At 34.6% G+C, this 26,361-nt stretch overlaps 1 protein-coding gene across 1 annotated transcript in view; it reads left to right on the forward strand.

Moving 5' to 3' along the window:
- The window catches only part of LOC140155007 (glycerol kinase 5-like), a 48,810-nt gene extending 22,787 nt beyond the window's left edge, over nt 1-26,023 (forward strand). Inside the window, exons 4-16 of the mRNA XM_072177678.1 lie at nt 7,277-7,370; nt 8,132-8,221; nt 8,625-8,666; nt 9,491-9,566; nt 11,736-11,797; nt 12,737-12,810; nt 17,578-17,638; nt 18,161-18,284; nt 18,537-18,641; nt 19,549-19,747; nt 21,480-21,542; nt 22,276-22,409; nt 23,977-26,023. Coding sequence (XP_072033779.1) covers nt 7,277-7,370; nt 8,132-8,221; nt 8,625-8,666; nt 9,491-9,566; nt 11,736-11,797; nt 12,737-12,810; nt 17,578-17,638; nt 18,161-18,284; nt 18,537-18,641; nt 19,549-19,747; nt 21,480-21,542; nt 22,276-22,409; nt 23,977-24,128 — 1,276 coding nt within the window. The 3' untranslated portion in view covers nt 24,129-26,023. The remainder of the gene's footprint in view (nt 1-7,276; nt 7,371-8,131; nt 8,222-8,624; nt 8,667-9,490; nt 9,567-11,735; nt 11,798-12,736; nt 12,811-17,577; nt 17,639-18,160; nt 18,285-18,536; nt 18,642-19,548; nt 19,748-21,479; nt 21,543-22,275; nt 22,410-23,976) is intronic.
- The last annotated feature ends 338 nt before the right edge of the window (nt 26,024-26,361 follow it).

A 26,361-nucleotide genomic window follows, 5' to 3' on the forward strand; every position in this document is an offset into this window, starting at 1 on the left:
TTTGGTTTGATGAGATAGTTTCCCTGTTCAATTCTTAGCAAATCAAGGCTGTAATGATTACAGATTTATTTCCTCGTTATATTTATTGCATTGTCCAGCGTGAAATCAGAACTTAAGATGTCACTGACTCACCGTAGCTTAGGCAAAAATATTTGAAAACTTTTGCACAAATTGTAAACCATTATAGCAGCTACAATCAAGGAAAATAATGTTGGCACACTCAGGCATACTAACTGTAAATCGCCACCCCCCTTTCACCCAATTCAATGTTGATGAAAGTAATTTTGACATTGAGCTCTCCAGTCTCCCCAACATTGATTGAAGGGGATTGGGGGAGTGAAGGAGAATGGTTACAAATGTATACTAATTTCACTGAACCAATTTTACAGTACGGCAATGAAGAGATCCACTTGTCAAAGTGTGCTAACTATTTTTCCTTGATTGTAGTCCAAAAAAGTCCAATATGGGGCAATGAGCTAATTGATTGTGGACCAAAGTAAAGAAAGTGAAGTGACTCTATGCATTGGTCCATACTTGTTGATTCATATTTTACCCAGAAGGGTAAGAACTTCTGAGGAGTTTGTCAAAATAAATACTTATGTAGGTAGGGGTACAACCCATATAACCTGTAATTTCAATATAATAGAAATTTCTAATTAGTTAGTGATAAGGTGTTAGCATGAAAAAGACTAAAAAAGAAAGTAAAAGTTTGTCTCAGAAGACCACACACCCAGCTTAAAACAAAACCACAATTTTACTCATTATTAATCCGTTTTGTAATCTAAAATTTCATATTTTTATATTATGTTCTTTTCATTGTAAACTAAATGCCCTTTGAGTTGTACATGCTTCTGTTTTATTTGAGGGTAGTACCCCTGGATAGAATACTTGCAGGCCCACATCATGGATGTAATAGTTTTCACATATATTGGATGTCTAGGCCTATATATTTGTACCAGAATTAATCTGTCAAAGGAGTATCATACTACAGAGTTGTTTCTGTCCTGCTGCAGTCATCAATATATATGAAAGCAACAGTGTATTTGTAATTCAGACTCCATAGGACTGCTGAATTATCAACATAACAGATCATCATCAGATAAAATCGCATCCACTGTTCATCCTTCGGTAAGTACATACAAATATCTGTTCGTTATTTATTCAAAACATATATTTTCTTGTAATCTTCAATTGCATAGCTTACAAGTGTCCGTACGGACACTTATTATGCCATGTTCAGTATTTATATAATATTGGATATATTTGAGTGTGATACAAGAATATACCACTTGAATCATGAAAATACTGACCGAATCATGTAACTCGCTATGAGTTGCATGCGCCAACGCAAATGTGCACGCCCATTCAATACCAAAATATCTTGTGCAGCATTATATTACTGTGCAGTATTAAGAATTTGTGGTATAGCTAAAAGCTTTAGATTATTATATAGCCTATATAATATGATAGTGCACTCATTCTCTTTACCAAATTGCAAAAATCAGATTTTTGATGATTTTGTAGATTTATTGATTTTACCAATCACTGATAGAATCTTTAAACTTATTCAGAGTTACTGAGTTATTCAGAGTAAGGGGCAAATACCCAAGACGTTTCTTGGATATTCTGCCCTTAAATGCCTGCAGGGGCATTGCTCTTGGACCCCAACAAGGGCACAAATGCCAATATCACAGTATTAGTAAATGCAGTGTGGGATTAAAAAGTTGCTTGCAATCAAACACCTATATGTATAGCTATTGTAAAAACACTACCAGCTTTCAGTTTGGGCTAGCGATGTAGCTTCAAAGTAGCCTAAAGCCGATAAGCAAACCTCAACAGAAGTAACGTCACAAAAAAGGCTGGTCTCCTTACAAGTGTTAAGTATAATACAGGCATAAGGTAAACCCTGGACCCCACCCTAGTGGCTCAGCTAGGGCAGGGCAGGCACAACAGATCCTTGACAACGTAACTTTGCTTGTAAAAGGTGCCGACACCGGTTCTACAAATGCCAATGGAAACTTTAGCATATAATACAAATTGTTAAAGTAACTAAAGCGAGCCAAGAGAACTAGAGCCCAGGGAAATGTGGGAATATATTTATTTTGGGTTGCACACTCAATACAAGGACCTGTATTTGGTTTCTAAGATATTAACCTATAGCTAATAGTCCTATATAATGTAGGATGAAATAACATCAAGTTGGTCCAAATGGAGAACAACTTTAAATGCTGTAGGATTCTCAGATAAATATGCAGTATCTTTGTCATATTTGCATTCAAATTTTTTTATTACTGAAATGAAGTGGTTTTTTTATTTGTTCAAAATAGTACATTATTTTCAGATTATAATTTATATATCATGTAATAACATATTGATGATAATAATAATACTAATAATAATTATTATTACATGAACTATTAATTTTATTATTATTATCAAATAAAATATTATTAGTGTTTTTGTTTTTTCAGATCAATCATCACCATGACTATGCAGAGTGTTGTGAACATTCTTCTCTTCCTGGTTTTGTCTCCAATCTCCTCTGCATATTCACAAGATGCAAGTCAGCCAACATGTAATTCTTGTTGTCAAGGGCCAGCTGGTGTACCGGGCATGCCGGGAGCAGCCGGCCTACCAGGAGGAGCAGGTTTTCCGGGAGCCACCGGAGGCTGTGGCCCAAAAGGAGAAGTTGGACAGGTTGGCCAAGTGGGCCCAGTGGGAATCCCTGGGGAAATTGGCTTAAAGGGAGAGAAAGGAGATTCTGGAGTATTGACAAGATTTTCAGGATTTAGTGTACTCAAGACAAGTGTGCAAACCGGTAATGGAGGAGATATTGTTACTTTTGAGCAGGTGATTACTGATGTTGCGGGGGATTTTGACACCACCACTAGCAAATTCACCTGTCAAGTTGCTGGATATTACTTGTTTACGTTCTCAATTGGTAGCAGGGATACTGCTAACCCTTACGTGGCTCTGAAGAAAAATGGAGAGGATGTTGTTCATGCATACTCAAATCCACCAGCCGCAGGTTCTAATCGTAATATGGTTACTAACTCTGTGATCCTACAGCTTGCTGTTGATGACCAAGTTTGGTTAATAAAGACAAATCAGCATGAGATATATGGCGCTACTGGCAACAACAACTGGAAGTGGACAACATTTACTGGATATTTGCTTCATGCGGAGTGAGGATTGTAGAATATCACAGATCATCAAACTAACAATTAAGTGCATTGATATGTTATCAGTGTTTAATGGTCGGATTGATTTGCATCCTGTTCAACATTTTGATTTGTGTCAGGTTATGCATTGTTTAATTAACAGCTGACAGAAAGCTGTTTGCTACTGAACTCACATTTAACCTGAATTTATACTCAATGGATCACTTTTCCAGAGCGTTGAGCTGATCAATCAATACCTATCACTTTTGCCAAAACAAAGTCACTTTTGCTTGCCAACCAACAGATTTGTTATTTTGGCTAATTAATTTACTTTTTTTTATCATCAACATTCAGAAGTGAATAATTCAAAACAAATGTGGTCATTATTTCGGAAATTCAATTTTACTTTCAAATTTGTCAAAATAGAAATCTTTAAATTTGTGAGTATTTACGTTTCATTAGTGAGCCTAGCAGGCTTGTGAATGTGGCCGAAGTAAATAGAAAAGCACTGATTTGGTGTGTGAACTCAAATTTTAGATGTAAAACACAGATTTCTCAGCCTGATGAATTCATGATATGCTACAAAGTACAATGTATATATTCATAGCTACTACACAAGAAAGAGAATAAGTATCATCAAGCAAACTGGGAAGTCTTAACTCTTTAATCAACTGGAACTTCTACCCACTTTTATGGTACTCCCTGATCTGTAAAATAATAAGTAACCAATTCAATAAAACATTTATGAACAAATGTAAATTACATCTTATCTCATTGTAATGGAGTCTGGTTTTGTGTCTTGTGTGATCAGGATCTTTAAATTTACAAAAAGGGGATGGTTGCCTTATTGGCTTTTGTGATTGCCTTATTGGCTTTTGAACCATATTTTCACATCTCTTCCAATTCAATTCAGTTCAATTATATATTAGATATAAAAGTAAGTAAAACATAAAAAATAAAGATTTTAATGTAAACAATTTGTTGTCAAGTCTACTACTAATCTACTAATTCGATTATATAGCATACTATACTGTGTTTCGTCTCAAGTTGAGAGTAACGGCATGTTGGATTTCATAGTGGCAGATTCAAATCGTGCATGCTAATCTAATCCTGGGGGCGTATACACACGGGTAGAAGTGTGATTTGTCCGTACAATGGCGATGCGACTGTGTAAACACACTGATTCAAGTCTGCCACTACAAAATCCAAAATGGCGTTGCTCTCGAGACAGAGTATAAATATCCATATGACCTGTGTTTTAGCCTGATATTTTCATTTAAAAAATCCTGTTTGTTGGATGAAGGCTTTTGTTCTGAAACCATATACGTAACAGCTGTAACATGTATTCATATCAAGTATCACACAGTAAATGTAGCATGTAAAGTCAACAGAAGCATAGCTTACTATAGTATATTATAAGCCCCCCCCCAAAAGGATTGCTGTAATGGCCAAAGGGGAAAATTGGGATGGTGAGGTTGTCGCTCAGATTTTTGAAATCTGAAGTTAAAACCTTTTAACATATATCTGAAGAATAATTGTGTCTTCCTGAAAATAAATGTGCTGTATCTTGAAAAGCCAAATGACAACTTTATGAAGATATGAATTATATGTGGACGAAAAGTGCATTGTATTAAAAGCACAGGTATGTGAAACACAAAACTCTTTATCAAAAGAAAACAAGAGTACACTTTCAGAATCTATTACAGTCATGTAAGGATTATTTAACAACTCTTTGTAGATTCCTGGAAAATGGAAAATGAAGATTGTTGAGTATGAGTTGTTTTTTGCATGTTTTGCATTTTTAATCCAAAGAAAACATGCAAGAAATGTAACACAGATGTCTCCTTTCCATTGTTCAATGTAAAACAACCCACATGGTAAATGAGCACATTGGTTTTACTATTGAGTAACCGTTGTCACAGGCTCACAGAGTCCTATGTATGGCAGCCATGGCATATCCAAAATATGACGTTGCATAACCCCAAACAGACTGACATGCCCGGGGAAGTGGATTTCTATGTGACCCAATCAATCTGGTCCAATCTGGGGGCCAAAGCAAATTTTAAATTTGAGATAATGGCAAAAATATGAAGTAAAAAAATAAGAAAATACACATTCATTTCATATTATTTTCAGTCATTTTGTTGTAGCAGACAATGAAATAACAAGACAATAAGTTACATCAGTGTGATACAGGGCCCACGGAAGGTTTTTGTAAGTGGGGGAGGGAAATTATTGGTGCGTAAGAGCTAATGTGCACCCTTTTGATTTTTCAAACAAGATTTGTGCAATTTGGTGCACACTGTTTGTTGAATTTGGAAATATGTGTACTTTAGACGTAAGCATGCACAGGGGTGTCTGGGGGGGGGGGATTTTTGATTTTCAAACAGGATTCTTGCAATTTGGTGCACACTTATGTTGAATTTGGGAATATGTGTACATTGGACTATAGCCTAGAAAAAGAGACAGAATATTTTCGCTTCTCTTCTTTTTGCTAAAAAGTGGATTAGGGGGTGAATGTCCCCTGCCCCTGCTTCCACAGGCCATGTGATAGTTACATGTGATTATGCATGCCACATAATCCAATGGGTTTACTTAAAATAAGAAATTTAATAAGCAGTGTTTTAAATATGAGATTGTGGTGCATTGCAGGGGAACAAACATGTTTTTTAAGACTTAAATGGAAATGGTGCCTTGTTATACAATATGTTTAGGTACACCTAAAAAGTTGAGATAAAGCATTTTGTAACTTTCTGGAATGTTTCAGGGTTTTTTTAAAGTTAAAATTCAAAGGAGTATGAAAGGACCATCTAGGAATAAGAAGTATGGGGCCTACATTGTATATTGCATGGGTGTGAGAATAAATAGACATAATATTTATGATTTAATTGTTGTACGCTTCTTCCAAAATATTCTAAATCTGGAATAAGTTTAGGCTATATGTTCAGGTAAATGACAGACCAGACCTTCACAAGAATGTGTATGCTGTAAAGCAAGGTGGAAGCTATCATTAAATTGAGCGAAATTGGCCTACTAAAAACAAACAGAACCAATGTCCGATATTTTTGAGCAATGAAAAGTTAAAGCTCAATTGAAAAAAAAACCAACTTTTTCATATTGGTTTAATTTTCTTGATATTGATTAAATATTTGGAAACCAACATACATTTACCTTTGCCTTGATTTATCCCAAAATTTAATGCCTCAACCCTCTTTTTCAATTTAAAAGTTTGCATCAGTTCCGAATACTACATGTCGCAAAATATTAAGAAATTGAATCCAAACCCCTTAATAGCCAGGCATGCAAGGTGGGATGTTTGGGATACCTGGATGAATCAAATCATTGCCACATCCTGTACCTGGGTTTTCAAGACGTTTAATTTCATGAGAGCTTCTTACTTCTCATTCTGAAAATGTGGTTTGTTAATAATCTATGATAATAATCTATGATGTAATTATTAACCTATGATAATAACCTGTGATGCAAAGGTATATGTCTTTGCAAATGTCTTGATGCTAAAACAAGCAAACAAACAAGAGTGGTGTTATGTTCTCGAAAGAAACATGGTGGGAAAAAAAGGGCTGTAAAATAACTTATTTTTGCGGCATATTATTTTGTGGTTTTGGGTTAATGTCCTCTTTTGTTGCAAAGATTACTTTCACTTCAAAAATTGTATTCATCCACCATTTAACTTGAGGTATTTGTTAATTCATGAATGTGGGGCAATTTTATTTTAATTGTAATGAATTGTTAATTTTGCAAATTTCTAAAGCTTGTTTAATGGGTTTATTTGGCTCTAACAACAATGAGTAATGTAAGAATCATACTTTTTGTGCTACATTATTTTCATACTGCATGTGTTCATCTTAACTTCTGCAGAAAAGATTTGGTGATTGCATATCACTTTCAAAAGCAATACATTGCAATCGCTCAGCGATCTAGTATAAATTCAGCCTTAATGCTGCCAATTATTGCATTTTGAAAATTAATCATACAAAAATGACCACTTTTATGATATGAGGTATCTGAGAAAGAATTATTTTCTAACTTATCAGTTCTAAAGATGCAATTATGTATTTTATTAAATACCAATATTTGTTTCTTTACTTTTGCAGAGAAACAGGGAAACCATATCACAACTTCATATCATGGAATGACACAAGAGCAGCTAATTATTGTGAAGGCATCAATGGGTCAGTGTCCCTCAAGGTAGGCAGAACATTATGCAGCAATTGATTATGCACAGTGAAGGCATAATTATAGGAACCAAGAAAAACAAATTGGCCCATATTAAGTGTACGGTTTCCATCAAATTTGATTTTGTCATTCTTTATGCAAAATGTTGAAATAATGTTAGTAATAACTCTCAAGAATGACTTCTGCCCATTTTAAGCAGAAATAATGAGGTAAAGTGAAAGAAATCCCACTGGCTATTTTGGCAGTTAACATGGAGTTCTATGGGGATTTAATGTGTGAAGTATTAACATTATGTCAGAAATTTCTCTGTTGACCTACAAACACAACAAATTTGGCTGATTCAATTTTGTTTAAGGTGGGACACTGTAATACAAATATAGCAACAAATCTTGTTTTAAAAAAATAACCAATTTCATTTTATAAGACCATACATTATGAATAAATATAGATACTCATGTGTAAATCTAACCTGTAAATATAGCTGGCAGTTGCCAAAGCCACAACTGCTGATAACCAATAAAAGTTGCCAGGGTGACAGCAACTTTTACCTGCAGGACAAAATGGAGTCTGTTTGATCAGTATGCTCATGGTTTACTTACCCATTTTTTCAAAATTTCTCCATCTCTATCAGTGGTATGGATTTTTGCATCTACTGTTTGCATATATCTCTTGATGTAAACATTTGGTATGAACTAAGGTTTCTTTTATTTTTTTGTTTCACCAATATTCCATGTGTAATAAACTTTTATACACTTGTTTGGATCTTCTTACAGTTCCTGCGAGTGGGAGCCAAGATGATACACACAGTTAATAGAGGGAGAAGATGGGAGGCAGCTAGCTCTTTTGCATTTAGCACACAACATGTGAGTATCATTGACTGTATTGTCATGATAAAAGAGGAAATTCATGATGCTAATTAATATGCAAACCTACTAGTTTACAGATACTTGATATATTATGGCCAATAAGTAGGTATACAAAGGTTGAAAATGATAGAGATTCATCATTTATTTTTATAATATTTGAATAAAGTAACCATTTGAGTCCAAAGATTTATCTTTTGGTTGATTTGATTTGACTGGTTGGAAGCAGCATGGCAAGAGTTAGATTGCAGATGAGAAAGGAGAGTACACATCAACTTGGGAACCTGGTAAACTTAGTAAACTATACTATCAAGTCAAATATATTGGATTTTAATTTAAATTTTGAATTTAAAATGCTATTTGATTTAAACATGTTCTGAATGGGATTTGTTTCTTTCACCAGGTTATACTCAGGTTAGCATGGATTCTGGAAAATGTTCCAGGGGTAAGTTGATATGGAAAATAGTTTCATGAATTAATGTAGACAGGTTTTATTGTGCAATTGTTTCTCTTTTATCTATTGTTTAATTATTTTCTTTTAGTTTGCAGGATGTAATAGTTTCCTGTTTTCTTGTTTGCTTTCCTTATTCTGTAGGATATAATTGTGTAATTGTGTATTGAACATTAAAACTGACATCTTCACTTTGTATGAGGTATGCCAGATAGAGAGTTACACTCTTTGTTTCTCATTGGTAGAAAAGTGCATCCATTCAAAACTTGACAAGAAATGTTGATGACTGGAATTGATCAATTTATTAATTAAGCAATTTTGAAGAAAATAAAACTAACCGGCCAGGGAATCAAATGAAGTAATGCAAGATTGTGAGATATGCATCACCGTCTACTTATTCCTGTCCTTCCACAGTGAGAATTGATTGACTCACTTCATTTGTGTGGTCAGAGCATCAAACATTTGGGGAGCTCCCTTGATTATGCAGGCAGGGGAAGGGAGTTCTTCCAAATGACAGTTATACGTGTAGCCTACAATAGCCTAAAATCGTATTTTATTCTTAGGAGTCCCAACCCATTTTAATGCCACAGGATCAGTGTAAAGGGTTGGATTTTCAATATAGACATATGAAGCTGTTAACATATAAGTTAACAGCATGGAGAAATAGGTCCCAGGTTCAAATCCTGGACGGTCAGTGAAATTTTTTTCACTGGCTGTAATTTATGTTTGTGGAGACTTGTGTTAAAAACTTTTCTCATAAGTTACTGCATCTATTTGTAATCACTCAATCACACAGTTCCTTTTCTCCTCTCTTGTAGCTCAGGGAAGATGTAAATGATGGGAAAGTTTTATTTGGATGCCTTGATACATGGCTGGTATGGAAATTAACTAAAGGTAAGAATTGTGAAAATAACAACAACACCACAAAATGTGTTGAAAATAAAATGTTGATGCAGTTGATATAATTATTTGTATCATAAGTTCACCCAGGAAAATTGAATTTGATAAGCACTGATTATAGGATCTGGGTTGGTTTGTAAAGAATACATTCATTATATATACTTAGTCAGGCGTAAGCTAAATAGTTCACATGGGCTGCTTATTACTTACGGTATGTATTGGTTATTGAACTTTTTGCTGTTGTTATACTTCAATGTTGCAGAAATAATTTTTATGGAATGTCAAAAAAAAAAAAAAAAAAAAGAGAGGAAAAAAAGGCATAATACAGATATTTTAGATTGTACACATTTTTGACAATTTAGATAAAAGCTGGTTTGGGTCCAAGAAGTTCAGCCAAAAGAATATTTACATTACAGTGTATATAATAACTTTTATGGCATGGCAAAAAAAAAAGGGGGGGAGGCAAAAACAAAACAAAAACAAAAAATACAGATAATTTTAAATTGTACACATTTTTGACAATTTAGATAAACACAGATTTGGATCCATGAAGTCCAGCTGATACAGGATAGTTACATTACAGTGTATTAAATATAGTAAATTTTGTTATAGTATGGCCTCAAAAAAAAGGGGGGGGGGAAGGTGAAAAAAAAACCCAAAACAAATGAAAAATACAGATAATTTAAACTTGAACACATTTTTTGGAAAAAAAAAAGATTTGGATCCAAGAAGTCCACCTGATAAATGATAGTTACATTACAGTTAAGGCAGCTGTGTACTCTCAGACATGCATGTAGTAAAAGTGCAATAACTTTGTAATTATTCGCGCAAGACATATAAAAGTATACATTTTTATAAAGGCAAGACATCAATGAATCTTAATATGAATATAGATTTGGTGTAAAAACAACAGTTATGAAGAAAATTACAAAAAAGTGAGTTTTTGGCAATATTTCTTAGGTACATCATAAGAAAAAAACACTCTTTCCAAAATATTTTATTTTGTTTTTAGCTCAATCTTGAGGCTCCATTCCAAAAACGTTTTTTTATTTTTTTAATATTGGCCTTATATTTTGAGATATTGACCATATAAGGCATCAAATTGAACTTTTAAAATTCACAAACGCCTATTTGCACAAAATGATGCCTAAAATCGGAAATAGGCCAAAATATAAAAAATGAGAAAACCGTTTCTTGAGTCGATCATGCTTTTTACGATGATCACATTTGCTTACCTGTAGATGCTGTATTTATTGAGTTATCGTGTACCTAAATCGTCATTTTATCGAGAAAATGAACATTGAAATAATGGCCGTTGAAGTTTAAAGTGGTCACATTTTGCACTTTCATCGAATCTCACAGGAGAATGCGACAGTTTTTTTTTCTACCTTACATTACATGAACATCGGGCAAATCCACGGCCCCTTGAGAAGTTTGAGCAAAATCCATTCATAACTTGGTATTTAAATCGGGGGAAAGAACTTGAAAAACCCTCATTTTATCAGCTAAAACGGAGCCATGACCGCTAGGTTTTTGTGAAATCAGTGCTTCCGTGGTGTTTCCATAAGATGCGCCACGCATGCAGATAAGCGTCGTCGCGTATGCGTAAGCGTATTCATGCGTTAATAAATTGCGCGATACGCAACGCGATGCGTTATTGCGCGCGTGTACCCTGCTGGTACAACAAAGATTTTCTTTCCTTTTCAATTTCAAAAACGAGTGGAAGTGTGAAATAAAATCCTTAAAATATTGCAGTTGGAGTTTACAAATCTGGATTTTCATTCCTTGTATTTATAAAAAACATAACAAAGTACAAACATATCAAAAAAACTCAATTTTGCGAAAGAAACAATCTAGAGTACACAGCCGAGTTAAGTGTATGTATGATAACTTGCAGTGCACTATAAATGAATGTATTTTTATTATTACCTTGTGTGTCATATATTTCCTTGCCTTAGATATATTCTGTATAACAAAAGTTCCATATAGGAATGTTACTAATTATGCTTAATACATGCTTGTTAAAATAATTCAGTAATACTGTACAATCAGACATGTAACACACTGTGTGTAGTAATAGCAATAAAGATTTTGAATACCAGAACAGTGGGGTAAAATTTCTTGTTATATTTTTTGATCACATGTTTTGGTTATATATTACAGGTACTATACACGCCACAGATTTATCTAACATATCAGCGACAGGATTATACGACTTGTTTATTGTAAGTTGAAGATGACATAAAAAATATTTCATATTCTAGCTTATAGGCATTAGGTGGACATTGGGATAAATTTGTGATGCATTTGACACGTAACAATCCTTGGAGATCCGATGGGCAAAAGTCCTGTCACTGAGTATTCAGTCCTGTTTAGAGCGGAAAGAGCACCGATCACAAAGAGATTTAACAGAAATTGTTATTTTATATCCATCCTGATTTTACTTAATATTTTTTCATGGTGGCAGTCTGCCTCCTCTGCTTGCCTTTAGTGATGCTTTCTTTTCCAATCAGGCAAAAGGATGCTGCCTTGGGATACAGGAAAAAAGATTGTAAAAACAAAAATCAAAAAGCTATAAATCCTCCTCGGCCTCCTGGCCACCCTGGTTACACACCTGTAATACATTCTTATCCAGTTAAACCAATAGATGCTGCCTTTGGGATACAGGCTAAAATGGGTTGTAAAAAGCAAAAATTGAAACACATATTGTAACTATGAATGCTTGGGATGCAAGGATTTCTGCAATAGCACACTATAATTACTGGGTAACTTGATGATGATATCAAAATTGCCTACTTGACCTGATTGGATCAGATGTGTGGCATCTTGTACAATTGCATTATTTGTGTAGAACTCCCAATTTAATTTGTATCAAAAAGTATCATTTATTGTTGGATCTCAATGTCATGTGCACAGATTGCAAAGTGACAATAATTTGATATTAGTAAATTACTTTGTTAAATTAGCTTATGATTTAAAATCATTTTGCAGATGTGCCTATGTTTAGTTATTTGATTTTAAACAAAATTATGTTGGGGTGTGTGCGTGTGTAAATAACAAGGACACATTTATGGCAAAATTGTTGACACCTTAAGAAACTAATATTGTTTTTATTTGATTGATATTATTCCAGCATGACAGTGTTTTTTCATGGTTTGTTTCAGGGAAACTGGAATAATATTCACATGAGCTACCTAAGGATTCCTAACCACATACTACCAGAAATCAGAGATACAAGGTATGCACATTATGCAAAGTTATATCTCTGCAAACTTTTCTTCACCCATTGCAAAATTCTGGTTAAACAGAATATAACTGTCTCTTGGTGTGTAGAGGAAGTGATCAAGGATTTTTCTAAGTATTTTGAAACCTTAGCAACCAGTCAGACTGAACTGAATAGGTAAAGCTAAGGATCTACTAACTTGGTATCACTGCTCACAATACATATGCACATACACTACTCCCCATTCCAGAAAAATACAGCACTATTTTATTTTGCATTAAAAAATAATATCCTGTTTTGCCAAATGAAGCTTAGCTAAATCCTAATACTTTAGTTAGTTCTAACTGGCAATAAAAGTCAAATTTAAATATTTTTGCAATTGTGAGGGAAAATGGTCCAAAAACATGCAATTTTGCACATTTTCTTACAATTGTAGTCACAAAATTGTAAGACTTGGCACAAGTCTAAGCATTCAAATTTTTGAGTATAGGATAAGAGTTAGCTCATAATTTTAATATTATATGTTATTTTTGCTAATTGGTTATGAAAAAGATTGGAAAATGTGTTTTCCAAAATTTAGAATGCATAACTTGAAATTAGTCTTTGTTCAAGTCTTTTGGCTTGATTGTCACAGAATATGAAAAAGGTTGAAAAACGCTTAGAATGCATGTTTTTGGCCCTTATTTCTAAAAATTGCCTAAATATCAAAATTTGACTTTTTATCGCTAATTAGGACTAACTAAAGGATTAGGATTTAGCTATGTTTCATGTAGCAAAACAGGATAATATTTTTTTTATTCAAAATAATTGGTTCTGTATTTTTCTGGAATAGGGAGTAGGCTTTTATTAGGTGTCATTTCTTTTCAAACCATATACAGGCTGTATCACAATGATTAGGACCCATCAGCTTGCTATCTAATGAAACACCTGCTTCTTCCACATTCAACATTAGATCCTCTTGAAATTACTAGAGTTTATTGTTTTATGATCTTGTATAACATAAATCTACCAATAAGGTGGATGTTATACTGCATTTTGATGCGGCATTCTTGGTGGCCATTGGTTATATACTGGATATTTTGTTTTATTTTTGTTTTATTTTTTTATTCATTACGCAATAAGCATCAAAAGCAGAAAATAACATAAAGGAGGCCTCCTGAGCTGCCAGGGAGTACTGAAAAGCATGGAAAGAACTTGTCAAAAGACTCATTGCCCCTAATTACTCAGCAAACCTCAAAATAAGTTTACTCAAAATATATTAACTAATGAAAAGTTAGCGGAAGAAATTTGATGATAGCTTTCAGACTATCTGTCCTTCATCAGACCTACAATACAAAACAAGATGAGCAGGGTCTTACAAACTCATATACTGTATATCATAACAAGAAGCATATTATGAATAAATTACACAAAAACTACAAATAAAAACTTATTACATACCAATGGTTGCAAGAAAAACAACAAAACTAGTCTCTCCCTCGCAATGCATATGATACAGAGTGATGTTTTGTATAACTTGATATTGGATCTGGTGTTGTTAAACCGTGTGTATAGTTTGGTTGTGGTCTTACCTACATATTGCTTCCCGGGGGCACTCAAATCTTTTTTTTGGTAGGGTGTGCCACCGCCAGTTTCGGACTTGAGGTCTAAGGAACTGATCGGCCAGCCAAAAAGGAGGGTCTAGGGAACTGATCGGCCGGCCAAAATGGGGGGGGGGGGCTTGGGAACTGATTGACCGGCCAAAAGGGGGTCTTGGGAACTGATCGGCCGCCAAAATCCGAAAAATCTCGGAAACTAAACCCGCATGCCAAAGCAGGGTTCAATTTTGTTGCGTTTTTGCCACAGATTTTTGAAGGAATCGATTTCACTTTGAATTGTGCATTAAATTATTAATCAGGAAAACCATTAGTGCAAAATAGGTCTGGTTTGGCCTATTACGATGGAAACCTCAACAAAGCAAAACAGCATTCAAATCAAAATTACTAGACCCTGTAGACCTACAATCTATGCTATTAGCCTACTGATAATAGAAGCAGCTAGCAACATTACATAAAGCCCACCATAAAAACAAACCCACAAGAATTATTTTTTTCAGTGCCCAAAAGAAAAACATTTAGACTACATTGAACTTCCAAGCTTGTACATGAGATGATTAAGTGAAGTGTGCAGAATTTGACAGCCATTCCACTCCCGATTTCACTAGACCAGTAGATCGTAAATTACCTTTTAATTCATTGCTTATGGAGAGCTGCAAGGATGTGTACATAATTATTTAAGGTACTTTTCCTCATATTTGGCAATTTTATTCCCAAAAGAGATCTCAAAATCATTTATTTCTAGCTAAATGTTCACCAGCTGGAGGCGTCACGGCCGGCAGGCACTCGGCAGTGCTGCAATGTTTATAAACAGTCAACCAGTGTTGCCACTAAGGAAGGAGCCCAAAATCCCGCCCAAAGTTCACCTTATTCCTTACAATGTGTTTCAACGGGGAAGAAATTAATGGAAAATTCCCTTTGAAGTTTTTGGGCTCGCAAAAGTCGGAAATCGATGATCTGAGGGTCTATGGAACGGCTAGAAAAATTTTTGGGCTTCAGGGCGGGCAAACAATGAATTCAGAGGGTCTAAGGAACGGCCAGCGGCTCTGAAAAAGGGGGTCGTCGCCGCGGCACATACCCGTATAGCTGGGAAATGTGAGATTGCTTCTGGCAGACCCTGCAGATGATTAGTTATATAAGCCAATGTGATTTACAGTCTATTTTGGCATTGATAGGGAATATTTCCTTAGTCACAGAACTTTGAAACTTCCTGCCTTCCGTGACATGTGTGCATTCTTGGTGCATTTATAGAAACCATCGTCAGAATCTGGGTTATCTTGGATGGGAGGGAGTTTGGAGTGGCCCAGAATGTCACGTAAGTTCCTTGGCCTACGGAAAACACTGTCTTAAGTTGGGGGAGTGGACTGCAGCATATTGAGGTTTTTGAAGATGAGGGAATGCATTTTGATATTCTGGGGTTGTATGTAGTTACCAGAGGGACTCTGTTGGTTTGGGTACTGGTTTTATACTGAAGAAGCTGGGTACAGTCAATATCTTCAGCTTGCGTTATATTTTGCTTAATGACATCTTGATCGTAGCCCCGCCACTCCAGATGCATCTTCAGCTCACTTAAGTGTTCCTTTTCATCTTCGGAATTGGAACAAATGCGTTGATTCACAGAGCCTGACTGTAAGGAATACTAAGGAATATGTGTGGTGGGTGGCAGGAATTAGGTGACAGGTATATGTGAGAATCAGTCAGTTTATTTTGATTCTCTTGTTTGGAAACTGCAACATCAAGGAACAGAACAGAGTTTATGTGATGGAAGAGTTGAAAGTTGATGAAAAGTTATATACAATTTAATTTGAAAGTTAATGAAAAGTTAAAAATTTGAAAATTTGAAACTTTTAAGTTGAAAATTAATGAAAAGTTAAATACAATTTAACACAAGAGTCAAGAAAAAAAAATAGTTGCAGTGATGGAAGAATTTGAACACATAACGTGTGTTTCACTCAGCTGAAGCTCTATGAAATGTTGTTTAAAAAAACCCAAAGTTGTTTTTTAAATGAGGCAAATGTGCATGTGACAAGGGAATTCCTAACATCATTGTTTATATTGGACCACATGGCTGAAAAGCAAATCAGCAAAGAGTTTTTAAGAGCATCTGCTTTGGCCGTGATTGCCTGTTTAAAGACAAGATGTTCCTGTCGTACATTTACACTCCACCTCTAGTTTTGCCTGGTGGATATTAGAGGCGTTATGCACCTCTCCTTTGCTGTAGTTTCAAATCCGTATAATTTGCATTTGTGCATTTCCTTTTGCTTGGGTTCTAACCATTCAGCATCATTATCTTGTTCCTCCTCCTCCTCTTCCTCCTGCCCCTCCTCCTCCTCCTCCCCATCCTCCTCTTCTTCTCCTCCTTCATCACTTCCCTCATTTCCATCATTAATCTTACCTTCCTCCTTCTTCCTCCTCTTCTTCATGGCCCCTATTTCTTTGCAGCCGTTTGTCCTGCTAATTATTTCCTCTTTGCAGCTGTTCATCCTGCTGATTGTTTCCTCCTTTTCGGGCACGTGGCACATTGGTCGTGTTTCCCTCGACTACCTCGTCTTGATTTTTTTACCATGACCTTAATCATGTCAAATGACTGCAAACAATCCCGAGAACAAACACAAAAACAAACTCCTATACAAATACAAGATCCGGGTACCATGCAGATACCAACAACTACACGTCTAGATCTGGTTCAAGTAGGGAGTAGGAATCATTTTGATACACCCTGTACACCAGCACCAAATAAGAAAGCTGTTTCTATAGCAGATTGCAGTGTCTTGCAAAAATATTTTGCCTCAGCAAGTTGGGTGAACCTAAAGAAAGTATTAAGTCCAGAGTGAGCTTGAGTAAAAAGTGTGACACAAGATGATAAAAATTCAGATATTTCAAAATGGATGTCATCTTTCACCAGTAGCCAATGGAGTTTTCAAATTATTTGAGTTGCAATGCACTTCTTTCCCTGGTAGCCAATGGAGTTTTCAAATATTTGAGTTGCAATGCCTTTCTTTCACCGGTAGACAATGGAGTTTTTGAGTTGAAATGCACATGACAGCAACATTTAATCTTCATGTGTAGATTTTAAACATGCAAGGCAAAATGTTACTCTTGTTTATCTTGGTTTCCGCCACATGTCACAAAGAGTGAGCAAATGGAATTGTATTTAAGATTAAAGTTTCTGTTTCTTTTCTTGCAGTGATGACTATGGATGCTGTGAGAAAGATATATTCGGTGCAGCTATTCCTATTAGGGGTTTGGTAAGTATTGTTTGACACATATAATTAATAGTTTTTTTGTTATTTAATTTGTGAATCAAAACCTAGCGCAAACGGCATTTTGTCAGCCTGCTACGCTAATTGCCTAAGTCATTTTTTGTAATTTTGAGAACAAAGAACAAAATGTGGTTCAAACATGCATCAGTTACGTAATCACCCTAATTATTTCGGATTATTCATATGTATCATTATCTTTGTTCTCAAAATTACAAAAAATGACTTTGGCAATTAGCGTAGCAGGCTGACGATTTGGAGCATAAAAATGTTGCACATTAATGGTGAAAAGACATAATTTATGTGCAGTCATTATAATGTGTGGACATATTACCTTTGACCATACCATTCTTCGACAGATTTAAGATTTAGGTGCAAATATGAGTTATAATCCATATCACTTTTACCTACAAAGGATATTTATTTCAAAAGTTTGTAACTGGTAAACAGAAAAGTAAAAGAAGTCAATACCATCATGTAAAAAGTTAACAATTTTTTGTTTTGTTACAGATAGCAGACCAGACAGCTGCCATATTTGGTCAGTGCTGCTTTGATGAAGGCGATATTAAGGTTTCCATGGGAACAGGGACATTTTTATCTGTCAACACTCACAAACCATGTGTGCCTGGCCAAGGTATGTTAAAGATATTTCTAGATAGCAGTATTTCTTTTTTTTTATTACAGTTTTTGGTTTCAGGTGTAATCCTACATTCAGCACCAATATTTGAATGTTATTTCTATTTCTAGAGATTTTGTTCAAAAACAGTTTGTATTACATATCTCAGGTTATAAGCTAGTAAGCATTAGAAATAGGGGTCACTGGGATATATACATTGTAACTTTTGCATGATTAAAAATTGTGTATGTTTTTATTTCAATTTGCTAGGATGCTGGCCCCTTGTTGCTTGGCGTATTGGAGATGACCAGATGTGTACATTGGAATGTAATGACAGTGATACATGCGGTGTCATTGACTGGGGTATCAATATGGGTGAGTTTACTATCACATATATATATAGTCTGTCTAGTCCAAAGTTTAGAGTAATGCCATGATGGATTTCGCAATGGCAGATTTGAATCACACGCCAATCTAATCCAGTGGGGCATATACACACGCATAGAAGGGCGATTTGTCCTTACGCTGGCAATGCAACTGCTTAAACACACTGATTCAAATCTGCCACTGCGAAATCCAACATGGACATTACTCTCAATTTGAGACAAGACACACTGTAGTGAGGAGGGAATTTATGAATCCTAACCATAAGAGGTGATTTGGTTAGAGGGGCACTGTGTGTTGACTCCCCAAGCACCTCAAGAGGAGGCACCCAGGATGTTGGGTTAGGGATAATGGTTCAGTTTGCTTTATATATGGGATCATGTCACTAAATGCATGCAGTTCCAGTATGCAATTTTGCTTATTATAGTGCAAAATTGCACAATGGGACAATGCTATTTGCACGATGGCAATAACATTGTGCACTGGAAATTGCTGCTTAGCACTGGCACGCAGGAGGAGGTTGACCTATAAATGACTGTGAACTAGTCTCCCTCCTAATAGCTCTCAATTGAGATTTTAAAAAACACACAACATTTAAATGACATCATTATCATTGATATTTGTGGCCCCTGTTTTCACTAGCATATGCTTAGGTATGGTGGTATCACATAGAAATGTGGAATATAAATCAAGGTATAATTATGTGAATGTTCTAAATAATTAAAGTTCTGAAGAATAAACAAGAAATAAGACCAGCAGGTACTTGCATAGAAAACAACAAACCCTGCACCGTGCAACTGGATATAGAGGCCTTATCATTCCATAACTGTGACTTCACATTTGCTGGTTTTGTGAAAAAACAACAACACTTGGTTTAATAAATTATTTATATTTTCAGGTTTTTATAAGGATGTGATTGAGACAGAATCCATAGCCGAGTCTGTTGAGGATAGCGGTGGTGTCTGTTTTGTGCCTAGTTTCAGTGGCCTTCAAGCTCCTTATGAAAACAACACAGCCTGTTGTAGTTTTATGGGATTAACACCAGCAACTACCCCAGCACATATGGTGAGAGCAATAATGGAATCGGTAGCATTCAGGTAAGGCAATAATGTAGGATCCACAACTTCCCCCTAACACGCTTTGAAATAAATAATTTTTTTACACAATGTAAAAATGTACAAAAGTATGTGTAGCCTTATTTGTTTTACACATCTGGACCAATTTATAGCATCACACATCATTGCTTTCAGTCACAATGGTTCTTTTTTTTTTTTAAAAGAGGCCATTTCAAAAGTTGCATCTGAGTCCATAGCATTCAGCTCTCATACAACATTGCAGGTCTATTCATGGGTTTGTTATTGAAAGTTGACTTCTAAGGACTCCATTGGAACTCTACAATCACATCTTTTTTACATAATGAACCATTTTAACTGAACGCAATGATGTGTGATGCTATATCAATTGCTCCAGATGTGTACAACAAATAAGGCTACACATACCTTATTACCTTTCTATATTTCATAAAAGCATTGATGTAACTTATAGTTGTGGATCCTATAGATTACTTCCACTAATAACACAATAGTGAAACAGTCCATCATAAAGCATAGTACATAATCATAATATAAATATTTTGGTTCATCAGTAATAATATATTTATATTTATTTTTCTTTCATCCCAGCAAACACAAAATGTTTTAATGTTAGGTTATACAAAAGATATATAAAGGGTATAAAACATTTTTATAACATCAAATTTTTTTTTGGAAAACTTACTGCAAAACATTCTGTTATAATGTTACTTCAGTGTTGACTAAATATGTTGCATAGATATTTGCCACAAGCAGTTTAATAACATTTTTACAACATTTCTAAAATGTCGCTGTAGTGTTTTTTCATATGAATTTTATGAAAACATTTTCATGACCTGTGTATTACCTGAAATTGTTGTTAAAACATTTTGACTAAAACCAAAACATGTTTTTACAACATTTAAAAAAATATTTTTTGTGTTTGCTGGGATGAAATATGCTTACCTTAAAGCCATATGTGTACATCCATATCAAAACGATGCACTTTTCGGCTGCTACATGTGTCTCATTTCACATTATAGCTAGAAATTAGCTAGAAATAAATACCAGACTCATCTCCGAAGTGGAGGTCACTTCAAATCATCCCAAAGTCACATACTTAAGGAATGTTCTCTGTATTCCTAAACCATGTGACTCGGGGATGATTTGAAGTGACCTCCACTTTGGAGATGAGACTGGTATTTATTCCTAGCTATTATGTGAAATGAGACACATGTAGCAGCCGACAAGTGCATCGTTTTGATATGGATGTACACATATTATAACATTTTCAAACAAAATAGATTAGCATTTATTTGCCATAAAATGTTAGCTTTTACTGTCAGATGTATCCCCTTTTATTTTTGAGCTGAACAACTATGGCAAAGCAAAGAAAATTGGAATTTACTACCAGCGCACATGTCGCCAATACATACCACTCCTTCGGTCATGTTGTGGAACGACTCTTTGTTGTGTATATCACCGTCCCGCATGCCGTGTACGTACTGTGTGTTATGAACATAGTGTATGCGTTCGACTAATAATTCCATCGTAATAATAAAGCGCCGGTTCCTGCGTTTTATTCAAAATCTCGGATTTTGACAAAACTACAGCACCTAGAGTCTTGATTTTTGCAGGCTATATTGGTTTAATTAAGTACAATTTAATCGTGTAAAAAAAGGAATTTTAAAAATTCAGTGAGGGCGTCTTCCTCAGCAAATGTTATAATATGGCTTTAATCTCTTCTACTTTGTTTCAGAGTAAGACAGCTTCATGATGTTCTTGAAGAAAGAAGTAAAGTCAAGTTGAAATCAGTACTCAAGTAGGTATCAATGCCTTCCATAATGTTTCTATAATACAGCAGCTTGTGTCAGCTTTTATTATGATATTACTGCCACTAAATTCCATTGAAAATGATCAAGGGGCAACTTGTCATTAATTAAATGTTGCTGCAAATACTAGATTGAAAAGGACTTCATTACACAACAAATTGTCTCCATTGATCCAATGTAAATTGAGCAAAAATGACTATAGATGTGAACTGTAATTAATTTGGTCACTGCTTTTTTGAAGCAAATAAAAACATGTCAGTAAAGTTCTTTAAATACCAAAACAGAATTCATATTTTCCAAATAAATTTGCATCATATACGTTCGGAACATGTAAGTCTGTTCTGCTAATACTGTTGGTGAAATATTTACAGAAAATGAGCATCATAAATTCATGGTTCATCATCCTATGCTTGTACAGACCCATCAGATGTCAATCATTCCAATAGAGCCTTTTCATTATTGTACAAATTGTAGTAAAAGGTTAATTTCAAAATAAATACTTACCAATATACCCATGAGGGCAAGGCAACAAATGTTTAGGCCTAGTTAGGATCAAATCAATCTTGGCCGGAATCAAGTCAGTTTGCTTGATTAATCACAAATGTATAAATTGATGACTTTCATTGATAGTGATGTTTCTGTTTATGTGGAACATTTTTTATGTAGTGTGGAGACAATGTACATGTTTCTTATCATGATGTTATGCTGTTCTATGTTTAACAGATTTGATGGTGGTGTATCAAATAACAACTTCATCTTGAACTTGATATCAAGACTTCTGCAGAAGGATATAGACAGGCCAAGCAATTTGGACATGTCTTTATTAGGTGCTGCATTCATGGCTGGACTTAGTGCCGGTGAGTTGTGATGATTATAAACAAAAAAGAGGCAACTGCAAGTAAATAAAATAATGACAAGACTTGATCAAGTCAGGCAAATTCTTTCAATTCTGACCAATTAAATGATCATTGTGTTACCATTATCCATTAAGGTAGCTGTGTACTCTCAGACATGCATGTAGTAAAAGTGCAATAACTTTGTAATTATTCGCGCAAGACATATAAAAGTATACATTTTTATAAAGGCAAGACATTAATGAATCTTAATATAAATATAGATTTAGTGTAAAAACAACAGTTATGAAGAAAATCACAAAAAAGTGAGTTTTTGGCAATATTTGTTCGGTACATCATAACAAAAAAACAGTCTTTCAAAAATATTTTATTTTGTTTTTATCTCAATCTTGAGGCTCCATTCCAAAAACGGTTTTTTTAGTTTTTTGATATTGGCCTTATTTTATGAGATATTGACCATATAAGGCATCAAAATGAACTTTTTAAAATTCACAAACGCATATTTGCACAAAATGATGCCTAAAATCGGAAATATAAAAAAATATAAAAAAATGGGAAAACCGTTTCTTGAGTCGATCATGCTTCTTACGATGATCATATTTGCTTACCTATAGATGCTGTATTTATTGAGTTATCGTGTACCTAAATCGTCATTTTACCGAGAAAATGAACATTGAAATAATGGCCGTTGAAGTTTAAAGTGGTCACATTTTGCACTTTTATCGAATCTCACAGGAGAATGCGGCAGTTTTTGTTTTTCTACCTTATATTACATGAACATCGGGTAAATCCACGGCCCCTTGAGAAGTTTGAGCGAAATCCATTCATAACTTAATATTTAAATCGGGGGAAAGAACCAAAAAACCCACATTTTATCAGCTAAAACGGAGCCATCTGACCACCAGATTTTTGTGAAATCAGTGCTTCCGTGGTTTTCCATAAGATGCGACGCGCATGCAGATAAGCGTCGGCGTATGCATATAGCGATTTGTGCGTTAACAAATTGCGCGATACGCAACACGATGCGTTGCTGCGCGTGTGTACCCTGCTGGTACAAAAAAGATTTTCTTTCCTTTTCAATTTCAAACACGAGTGGAATAGTGAAATAAAATCCTTAAAATATTGCAGTTGGAGTTTACAAATCTGGATTTTCATTCCTTGTATTTATAAAAAACATAACAAAGTACAAACATATCAAAAAATCTCAATTTTGCGAAAGAAACAATGTCTAAAGTACACAGCCGCATTAAGCAATGCTAAATAAGAAGCATATTTTGTAAATAACCATTTTCTTTAGTATTTCACTGTAATATCCAACTAGAACGGATATTACAGTTGTCCAGTTTGTTAGACAAAAATTGAAATAATGGAAAGAAATGTTAATACAAAATAATAATAAAAAGTCAAGAAATCCCCTTTTCAAAGACCTGATACTTTCACTAATGCTTGATTTTACTTAGCAGTTACATCAGCATTTAATTTCCTGTACAGTAATACTTATCAATGAAAATATGATATTCTATGTAAATCTAAATTCTTTCTATCATCATCCTATTTTGTTACTCAATAGGTGTTTGGAAAACCAAGGAAGAACTGAAAGCATTAAGAAAAACACAGAAACTGATCACACCCGAGAATCAACATGAAGAAGACCAAGAGATGCTTGAAGACTGGGGAAGGGCGGTACAGAGGTCTTTGTCATGGTACGCTATTGGTGATTGATGATATGTATGGCAATAGGTTGTAAGGTGGATTGAGAACTTGATGATTGATGTCAAGTGTAATCAAGTAGATGGGGTATTGTTTAAATCTTGAAATACCATAGCATTCCATCTACAAGCATATATACCTCTAAATTAGTGGGGTTTTTTTGATGAAAGAGTTGAAAGGCAGACACCCTCCACAAAAACATTACAATAGATTCGTCTGGCAAGTAATACATTTTAGTCAGTAATAAAGTTGCTCGAACTCCAAATAATGTTTTTGTGGAGGATGTCTGCCTCTTGTTTCTTTTATAAAAAACAAACCCACTCATATTGAGGCATATGTGCTTGTAGATGGAATACGATGGTATGTGTACAACTACAGCAATATGATGCAGTCATATCCAGATGTGAAAATTTCAATACTGGTAATTAAGCTACAAATGATAAAAGATAATTATGTGTTCCTGCACCTGTTTGTTTCTATTGAAGGATGGCTTTTATTTGTACAGGCTGTATCAAAAAGATTGGTACTTATCAGTTTCCAGTGTTTGTGGACATGACTGCCACATCAAAATGCAACATAGGATCCACATAATTTGTTCATTGATGGCATAAAGAGTCTTATGTGGCAAAATCTGGTCCTTGGCACAAAAGAAAGCATTTTTGGAAATTGAATTACTATAACTATTACCTTATCCAAACATTAGGCTATCATATTCTGAGAACACCAAAGGTCTAGCATACTTGGTTCGAAATTTTGTGATGTCTACTTTCTTACATATTTTATTGTTTTTTACGCCATATATTTGCCTTTATCTCAATTTCAAATTTGCTGCCTTTGGCCCACATGGACCAGATCGTGTCACATATAACGTTAACAATAAATAATGGTAATTTCAAGAGGACCTTATGTTGCATTTGGAGGAAACAGGCTTTTTAATAACCATCACAACTGATGGGTACCAACAATTTTGATACAGCCTGTACCTGATGATCAATCCTAACTGTTGTTTACTGTTTCAAAAGAAAATATTTAAAAAACAAAACAAAACAAAACAAGTGACAACTCTGAATGACATTGACAAGTCGTTTGTTTTCCCACCTCAAAGCAATAGTTGAAAAATAAATATTTGCTGGCAAATTATAAATGATATATTTTTTTATTAATATTAAAACTAATATGAAAATTTTGATTTCTCTTGATTTAGTATTCCATCTCTAGATCACTGAGTACATTTTTACATTTTTGTATTGAAATTGACAAGACTGTTTAAAGTCAAATATAACAGTGCCATAAAACCCATCTTCTTTTCCTGTATTATAGCATTGGTATTTTCAAAATCAATTTTTTGTCATCTTTTATAAGCACTGTAAAGTTTCAAATATCAAGTAATAATTGTACATCTTATTTCTGATCTGTACCATAGTGCCTTTTTATAGTAAAGTTGTAATTTATCTTTGATTTCTCTCTCTCTTTATATATATATATAATTATTATATACACATGCTGCATTTTTTAATTGTAAATTTATGTCTATGACCAATTTATTCTGTTAAAGAGAATCTTATGTGACCAATTTAATTTGAAACAGTATTCTGTTCATTGCAGCTTCTTCATTATGATAGGAATAAAGACTGTTGTTTGGATTGTTATAATTTTACTTGTTTAATAAGGCTGTTTATAATAAATATTGCATGAATTATACTTCATTTAAGGCCATGATTTTTGTGTCATGTGTTAACAATGTCAATATAGCTAGTCCTCAATTGATCATTTTTGCCATCACTGAAGTGCTTTACTTCAGAATTCATTGAATCTACATCATCAAATGCCATTATCCGTAATTGACGCCAATGTTCATGTTCAGTAGTGTTGTAACCACAGACTAATACAGATTATTCACCAACAGCCGAAGTCCCTGTGCTTTGTATGTTGTGAATTCTTGCATATTCATGAGGGCTAATGATTCGATTGTGCTCGTTTAACAAATCACACCAGCGCTGCATGGCTTTTGTGACTGTAAAAATATGAGGTATATGGGTAGCAGTTTTGTCTCTTGCATTTCATAGAATGATTGGCCCTTACTAATATGTGATGCTGGGACTTTTTTATTGGTGAATAGCCTGTATTAGTCTTTAGTTGTTGCAGTTTCATAATCCAAACTATAATATCATAGTGCATCTATCTATTAGCTCAAAGCAACATGGACTTCAGCAGTTTTTCAACAGTTTTACTTTTACCATGAATA

The sequence above is a fragment of the Amphiura filiformis genome, chromosome 6 (assembly GCF_039555335.1).
Source record: "Amphiura filiformis chromosome 6, Afil_fr2py, whole genome shotgun sequence".
Classification (NCBI taxonomy): Eukaryota; Metazoa; Echinodermata; class Ophiuroidea; order Amphilepidida; family Amphiuridae; genus Amphiura; species Amphiura filiformis.